This window comes from Lithobates pipiens, unplaced genomic scaffold, assembly GCF_037356315.1.
Source record: "Lithobates pipiens isolate NorthernLeopardFrog02 unplaced genomic scaffold, aLitPip1_a1.2 Scaffold_35, whole genome shotgun sequence".
Taxonomy (NCBI): domain Eukaryota; kingdom Metazoa; phylum Chordata; class Amphibia; order Anura; family Ranidae; genus Lithobates; species Lithobates pipiens.
Genome location: NW_027507811.1, coordinates 16,194,130 through 16,203,111, shown reverse-complemented (window position 1 = coordinate 16,203,111; position 8,982 = coordinate 16,194,130). Strand labels below are relative to the sequence as shown.

Genomic DNA, 8,982 nt, shown 5'->3' with positions numbered 1-8,982 from the left:
AAAGGAGACTGCACTTATGGACTACAAATGTAGTAGACATTCTTGTCAGTGATCATCAATGTAAGGGACATTCTTCCCACTGACCACCAATATAAGGGGTATTCTTCCACTGACCTCCATTGTAAGGGACATTCTTGCCAGTGGCCAGCAAAGTAACAGGCCTTTCTCTACTGAGCACCAATATAAAAGGGACAGTACATTTGTGTGTCCCCATTTGACTATGTGACCCTGAAATATTCCTTAGGCCACCAAGGAATCATTGATGAAGTCAATGAAAATGAAATGATGTAGCCTATGGCCACGAGGAGGAGAACCAAGATGGCAGCAATGGGAATATCCTGTGTGAAAGCTACACGTGTCTTTAAAACATAAGCCGATACACATGAGGAACCGAACCTTCTGGACTCTCCTTCTCACCAATGGAACCCCAATGGACGACTCTCTATGAACCGAGCCTATTCTAATCACCAATCTTCCAACAAGGATGGTCATTTGCAACCAAAGAAAGGGAGTCAGAACAGAACATTGTAAAGAATGGAGCCTTCTTATTTATTTCGTAAAATCAGAATATATATATATATATTTTTTTTTTATTACAGGTATTTATACCAAATGAACACACAATAAAATGGAGCTTTAATGGAAGCCAAACCTTGCACAATTAAAGTGAAAAATATTTAGATTTTATTTTTAAACTTATAAAAAGTTCCATTGATGCAGGAGAAGTCATGATTGGGTTGGACGTTCCATTATTCGTCTCCGCTACGTTTTGCCATTGCTTCTTTGGTGTATTGCTACGGTTGTATCGGCATTGTCATGGTTTCCATTATGTTACTCACCCTTGTTGCCTATCTGGCTGTCAGGATTGCTCATGTGTTGCCATATTGCCCATGGATTACCACAATTAGTGTGTCATTGGAATGGGTGTGTTTTTCTGAGGGACCATATAACTATAATTCATTCCCTGAAGGACACATAGCCGTCGAATCACAATTTAGTATTTTTAGGGCACTCAGAGGGGAACGCCTGAGTATCTACCCACCCAGATAATAATCTGAGGTTGAGGGAATTACAAAAAAAGTTTCCTGGTGTACCTATATCTCGAGGCCTTCTAGGTCTACAAACCCATCACGCCTGTTTTGAGGGTTTCCCACTCTCCCCGCCCTTCCCCTTCCCCTTGCCCTGTAAGCCAGTGTGAGTTTTCTGATGTCTGAGAATGTCTACTCTCCGAACAAAAGATTTCTCGCACTCCGAACATGGAAAAGGGCGCACGCCCGTGTGAATTGTCCGATGTCTATCAAGGCCTCCTTTTTCATAGAATTTTTTCCCACAATCTACACATGAAAAAGGACGCACATCCGCGTGACGCCGCTGGTGTCTATCGAGGCTTACTTTCTCAGTAAAGCATTTACCGCACTCGGAGCACGAATAGGGGCGCTCACCCGTGTGATATCTCTGGTGTCTAAGAAGGCTCGCTTTCTGACTGAAAGATCTCCCGCACTCTGAGCATGAAAAAGGACGCTCACCCGTGTGAATTTTCTGGTGTGTAAGAAGGTTTCCTTTGCAAGTGAAACCTTTGCCACACTCCGAGCACGAATAGGGATAGTCGCCTGTGTGAATTCGCTGATGTAAAAGAAAGTCTGCTTTTAGAACAAAACATTTCCCGCACTCTGGACATGTATGGGGACGCTCACCCGTGTGAACTCCTTGGTGTCTAAGGAAGGAGGTTTTCTGACTGAAGCATTTCCCGCACTCTGAACATGAATAGGGACGCTCACCCGTGTGACTCCTCTGGTGTACGAGAAGGTATGATTTCTTTATGAAACCTTTCCCGCACTCTGAACAGGAATAGGGGCGCGCCACCGCGTGTACTTTATGATGCCTAAGAAGGTCTACTCTCTGAGGGAAACTTTCCCCGCATTCTGAACATGAATATTGACGTTCCCCTGTGTGAATTCTTTGGTGTGTAAGAAGTACTTGTTTATTACTGAAACTTTTCCCGCACTCTGAACATAAATGGGGACGCTCACCCGTGTGACACCTCTGGTGTGAAACCAGGCTTCCTTTCTGATTGAAACACTTCCCACACTCTGAACATGAATAGGGCTGCTCACCCGTGTGACTTTTCTGGTGACTAAGAAATTCTTCCTTCCTAGTGAAAGAATTCCCGCACTCTGCACACGAATAGGGACGCTCACCTGTGTGACTTTTCTCGTGTCTAAGAAGTGCACTGCTTTTAGTGAAACATTTCCCGCACACCGAACATGACAATGAACTCTCTCCCGTGTGAGCTCCTTCATGTCTCGAGGATGATTCCTTGGGATTAGATAGATCTGTTGATCGCTCCATACTTTGAGATCTTGGATGAGTATCTGAAGTTACAGCAGATGCCTCCCGGAGATTGGAGGGATCCATTGCTCTCTGTTTTTTCTGAGCAATAAAGTTTTCTCCCGGAAACTGTTGCGTGATGTCATCGGTTGCATTGCAAGATAAATTAGGATTTCCTTCAGAGATATTCTGGAGATCGAATCCACCTGTTGGAAAACAATTTTTTTATGTTTTAGAAGTGTTCTTCATACCTTACATTCAGAAATCATGTGCGTTCATCTAGGACTAAACATCTGACCACAAAATGTTGAGTTTGCATTTTGTAGTCGGTTGCTGTGGTCTCTCAAGATTGAGATCCGAAGAGCTGAGAAATCAAACCTAACCCATCACAGAGACACCAGAAATGTGAGGAGAGGCCAAAATCAACGAAGCCTAAAAAAGAAAGAATGATCTGGTGAGCTCGGCATCACCGAAAGACCTGGAGAAGACCTGGAGAGGACCTGGAGAAGACCTGGAGAAGACCTGGAGAAGACCTGGAGAACTTCAGAAGACAACTCTTATATAGGATTGCAGAGGTCCTTTAAATGTTGAAGATAAACTCCTTCAGGACGTCTAGCCAAGTCAAGAACACTCTCCAGGTGGTAGGAGGGTCATTGTCAAAGTCTACAACCAAGAGAAGACTTCATGAAAGCCAATACAGAAGGTTCACCACAAGTTTCCTACAAGTTGGTAAGCCTTGAGAATAGGAAGGTAAAAAGTTTGCAGGAAATGTTCCCCAAAAGCTTATCCACCTTATCGGGTTCATCTGTCCAGAGAACATGTATGAGAATGACTGGAAGAGAAGAATATGGAGAAATGGCTCGTGACCCGAAGCATTCTGCAGCATATGTGGAACATGATGGAGGCTGGGCTATATATGGATACCAGAGAGGTTATTCGTGTTTATTGATGATGATGACGATGATGATGACGATGATGATGACTGCTGAGAGAAGCAGCAGAATTAATTATGAAGTGTATCTGCTCAGATTTAAGTAAATACTGGAAGTCACCCGACTTCGACCCAACTGAACATGCATTTCACTTGTGTGACAAAAGTGAAAGGTAGAAAGATCAACAAACAAGAAATAACTTGAGAGCCTCTCTAGGAAGGACAGTACTCCAAATTAAAAGGACATTTTCCCCACTGACTTCCAATGTAAGGGACATTCTTCCAATTGGCCACCAATGTAAGGGACATTCTCCCCACTGGTCATCAGTGTAAGGGACATTCTTCCCATTGATCACCAATGTAAGGGGACATTCTTCCCACTGACCTCCAATGAAAGGCACATTCTTCCCACTGATCTCCAATGAAAGGGACATTCTTCCCACTGACCTCCAATGAAAGGGACATTCTTCCCACTGACCTCCAATGAAAGGGACATTCTTCCCACTGACCTCCAATGAAAGGGACATTCTTCCCACTGACCACCAATGAGGCGGACGTTATTCACACTGATCAACAATGTAATGAACATCTTGCCAGTGGCTAGTAATGTAAGGGGACATTCTTCCCACTGACCTCCAATGAAAGGGACATTCTTCCCACTGACCTCCAATGAAAGGGACATTCTTCCCACTGACCTCCAATGAAAGGGACATTCTTCCCACTGACCACCAATGAGGCGGACGTTATTCACACTGATCAACAATGTAATGAACATCTTGCCAGTGGCTAGTAATGTAAGGGGACATTCTTCCCACTGACCTCCAATGAAAGGGACATTCTTCCCACTGACCTCCAATGAAAGGGACATTCTTCCCACTGACCTCCAATGAAAGGGACATTCTTCCCACTGACCTCCAATGAAAGGGACATTCTTCCCACTGACCTCCAATGAAAGGGACATTCTTCCCACTGACCTCCAAGGAAAGGGACATTCTTTCCACTGACCTCCAATGAAAGGGACATTCTTCCCACTGACCTCCAATGAAAGGGACATTCTTCCCACTGATCTCCAATGAAAGGGACATTCTTCCCACTGACCTCCAATGAAAGGGACATTCTTCCCTCTGATCACCAATGAGGCGGACGTTATTCACACTGATCAACAATGTAATGAACATCTTGCCAGTGGCTAGTAATGTAAGGGGACATTCTTCCCACTGACCTCCAATGTAAGGGACATTCTTCCCACGGACCTCCAATGAAAGGGACATTCTTCCCACTGACCTCCAATGTAAGGGACATTCTTCCCACTGACCTCCAACGTAAGGGACATTCTTCCCACTGATCTCCAATGTAAGGGACATTCCTCCCACTGATCTCCAATGTAAGGGACATTCCTCCTACTGACCTCCAATGTAAGGGACATTCCTCCCACTGATCTCCAATGTAAGGGACATTCCTCCCACTGATCTCCAATGTAAGGGACATTCCTCCCACTGATCTCCAATGTAAGGGACATTCCTCCCACTGACCTCCAATGTAAGGGACATTCTTCCCACTGATCTCCAACGTAAAGGGACATTCTTCCCACTGATCTCCAATGTAAGGGACATTCCTCCCACTGATCTCCAATGTAAGGGACATTCTTCCCACTGACCTCCAATGAAAGGGACATTCTTCCCACTGACCTCCAATGAAAGGGACATTCTTCCCACTGATCACCAATGAGGGGGACGTTATTCACACTGATCAACAATGTAATGAACATCTTGCCAGTGGCTAGTAATGTAAGGAGCATTCTTCTCACTGACCACCTATTTAACCACTTTAAGGACCTAATTGTTAGATGTGTTGTTTACAACATTTTTTTTTTGCTAGAAAACTACTTAGAAGCCCCAAGCCTATGGCCACGAGGAGGAGAACCAAGTACATTGAGCCTAATCACTCTGACCATGAGGAGGAGAACCAACATGGCAGCAATGGGAATATTCTATGATAACTTCACGTAATATAAGCCGATACACATGAGGAACCGAACCTTCTGGACTCTTCTTCTCACCAATGGAACCCCAATGGACGAACCCCTATAAGAGGACAATGCAATTTTTTGCCCCCATTTGAGAACCAGACTCATATTCGTTAAGTCACAGATGGAGATGGCCTCTAAATCACAGATGAAGACCAATGAATATGAAATAAGGGAGCCAATGGGAATATTCTATGTGATAACTTCACGTAATATAAGCCGATACACACGAGGAACCGAACCTTCTGGACTCTCCTTCTCACCAATGGATGAACCCCTATAAGAGGGCAATACAATTTTTTGCCCCCGTTTGACAACCGGACTCATATTCGTTAAGTCACAGATGGAGATGGCCTCTAAATCAAGGATGAAGACCAATGAATATGAAATTAGGAAGCCTAATCACTCTAACCATGAGGAGAACCAAGATGGCAGCAATGGGAATAGGAACCAAACCTTCTGGACTCTCCTTCTCACCAGTGAACCCCCAATGGACGACTCTCTATGATCTGAGCCTCTTCCAAATCACAGATCTTCCAAAATTTATGGTCATTTGTAACCAAAGAAATGGACTCAGAACAGAACATCAAGTAAGGTGAGGAGCTTTCTTATTTATTCTGGAAAATCAGAATATGTACAGCATTTATTTTTCATTACAGGTATTTATTACAAATCCACGCACAATAAAATGGTGCTTTAATTGAAACCAAATCTTGCATAATTAAAAAGTTTAAAATGCTTCGATTTTATTTTGAATTATACGAGGCGTGACAAATTAATTCCTGGAATGGACTGTAAAAATAAAATAATTTAAAAAAAAGTTAGCTTACCCGCACACTACCAGCTGTTGTCACTTTCAAAGTCGCCCACCTCCCCCTTTGTCACGGCACGCTGGATGTCCAAGAACATCATCGTATCTGTGTCCTTTGAGGACATTTCTTAACATTTGGAAATAGACAAAAGTTGCTGGGTTCTAAGACAGGGGAATAAGGTGTTTGGTCAAGTTTTGAAATGGATTGCTGGGTTCAGGAACTCGCAAACGCTTAACGCATCATGTGCAGGAGCACTGACGAGGTGGAGAATCCACATGGGCAGATATATACCTCGGTAGATGGAATGACAGAGTAAAAGAAGAGGAGGGAGGGGGGGGGGGGGGAACGAGACGGTGTAATGAGTATTATGCCGCGTACACACGATCGGAATTCCGGCGAGAAAAAGACCGATGAGAGCTTTTCATCGGAAAATGCGACCGTGTGTACACTCCATCGGAATTTAGCTGTCCGAATTTCCACCAGCCAAAAACTGATAGCATGTTCTCAATTTTCCCGACGGAAAAACTTTCTAGCAGTAATTCCCATCGTGTGTATGCAATGCCGACACGCCAAAAATCACGCATTGCTCAGATTCAACTATGAGACAGAAGCTATTGGCTGTTGAACTTCCTTTTTCTAGTCACGTCGTACATCACCGCATTCTAAATGATCGGAATTTGATGTGACCCTGTGTAGGCAAGACAGCTTGAGCCGAATTCCATCGGGAAAACCATCAGAGCTTTTTCCCCCCCGACGAGAATTCCGATCGCGTGTACGCGGCATTAGAGTAATAGATAATGATAACGAATTCGAACTCAAAAACACTGAAAAATTATGTGTGAAATATATGTGATCGTTGGTAATGGTAATGGATCGTTGGTGGGGGTGGGGTCAGATATGTGCTGGGAGGTGCTTTGGGAGGGGAGAGGGTTAGTGCTAGTGTGGGGGGTCAGATATGTCCTGGGGTTGCTTTGTGAGGAGAGAGGGCTAGTGCTGGGGGGGGGGGGGGCAGAGTCAGAAATGTGCTGGGCTTGCTTTGGGAGGGGAAAGGGCTAGTGCTAGTGAGTGGGGGGGAGGGTCAGATATGTGCTGGGAGGATGCTTTGGGAGGGGAGAGGGTTAGTGCTATCGGGGGTCAGATATGTGCTGGGAGGTGCTTTGGGAGGAGAGAGGGCTAATGATAGTGTGGGGGGGGGTGGGGTCAGATATGTGCTGGGGAGTGCTTTGGGAAGGGAGAGGGTTAGTGCTAGTGAGGGGGGGGGGGTCAGATATGTGCTGGGGGTGCTTTGGGAGGAGAGGGGGGTGCTTTGGGCCGGGGAGAGGGTTAGTGCTATCAGGGGTCAGATATGTGTTGGGGGGGGGGGAGTGCTTTGGGAGGGAAGAGGGCTGGGGGGGCGGGTTCAGATGTGTCTTGGGGGTGCTTTGAGAGGAGAGGGGGCTAGTGATAGTGGGGGGTGGGGTCAGATATGTGCTGGGGGATGCTTTGGGAGGGGAGAGGGTTAGTTCTATCGGGGGTCAGATATGTGCTGGGAGGTGCTTTGGGAGGGAAGAGGGCTAGTGATAGTGGGGGTGGGGTCAGATATGTGCTGGGGGGATGCTTTGGGAGGGGAGAGGTTTAGTGCTAGTGCGGGGGGTCAGATATGTCCTGGGGTGCTTTGGGAGGGAAGAGGGCTAGTGATAGTGGGGGGGTGGGGTCAGATATGTGCTGGGGGGTGCTTTGGGAGGGGAGAGGGCTAGTGCTAGTGAGGGGGGGGGGGTACACAGAGGGCAACGCCTGAGTATATACTCCCCCAGATAATCTGAGGTTAAGTTTCCCGATATACCTCTATAGATTTTCTAAGTCTACAAACCTATCACGCCTGTTTTTCCCACTCCCCCCGCCCTGTAAGCGGGTGTGAATTTTCTGATGTTTGAGAAGGTTCGCTCTCCTAATAAAAAATTTCCCGCACTCTGAACATGAAAAAGGATGCTCGCCTGTGTGAACTCTCTGGTGTTTATCAAGCTTTTGTTTTAGATCGAAAGATTTCCCGCACTCTGAACATGAATAAGGACGCTCATCAGTGTGACATTTCTGATGTCTATTAAGGTCCCCTTTATCACAAAATTGTTTCCCGCACGCTGAACATGAAAAAGGACGCGCACCCGTGTGACGTCTCTGGTGTGCAACAAGGTTTCCTTTCTCAATGAAGCCTTTCCCACACTCTGAACATGAATAGGGGCGCTCACCCGTGTGAGATCTCTGGTGTCTAAGAAGGCTCGCTTTCTGACCGAAACATTTCCCGCACTCTGGACATGAAAAAGGACGCTCACCCGTGTGAATTTTCTGGTGTTTAATAAGGTTTCCTTTGCAAGTGAAACCTTTTCCACACGTGGAGCATGAATAGGGACAGTCGCCAGTGTGAATTCTCTGATGTATAAGAAAGTCTGCTTTTAGAACGAAACACTTCCCGCACTCTGGACATGTATAGGGGCGCTCACCAGTGTGACTTGCTTGGTGCCTAAGGAGGCGTGCTTTGTGACTGAAACATTTCCCACACACTGAACATGAATAGGGACGCTCCCCTGTGTGAATTTTCAGGTGTACAATAAGGTTTGGCCTTTTAATGAAACATTTTCCGCACTCTGGACATGAATAGGGGCGCTCCCCTGTGTGAATTTTCAGGTGTACAAGAAGGTTTGGCCTCTTACCAAAACATTTGCCGCACTCTGGACATGAATAGGGACGCTCACCCATGTGAATTTTCTTGTGCTTAAGAAAGTCTTTTCTCTTAGGGAAACTTTTCCCACATTCTGAACATGAATAAGGACATTTTCCCGAGTGACTTCTCTGGTGTGTAAGAAGTACTTGTCTATTACTGAAACTATTACGTAAATAGGGACGCTCAC

General features: G+C 45.7%; 2 protein-coding genes across 4 annotated transcripts in view; both read right to left on the bottom strand.

Moving 5' to 3' along the window:
• Positions 1-525: 525 nt before the first annotated feature.
• LOC143955573 (zinc finger MYM-type protein 1-like) overlaps positions 526-8,982 on the bottom strand; it is a 78,275-nt gene continuing 69,818 nt past the window's right edge. For all 3 annotated transcript variants that reach the window (XM_077465654.1, XM_077465652.1, XM_077465651.1), the window contains one exon: positions 526-2,534. In XM_077465654.1, the coding sequence (XP_077321780.1) occupies positions 1,129-2,534 (1,406 nt within the window). In that variant the 3' untranslated portion in view covers positions 526-1,128. The remainder of the gene's footprint in view (positions 2,535-8,982) is intronic.
• Positions 3,288-8,974, bottom strand: LOC143955391 (uncharacterized; the record flags this gene model as incomplete). The annotated part of the gene is made up of 1 exon (XM_077465447.1): positions 3,288-8,974. A coding segment is annotated over one exon (1,053 nt), but the record flags the coding sequence as incomplete, so codon positions are not given.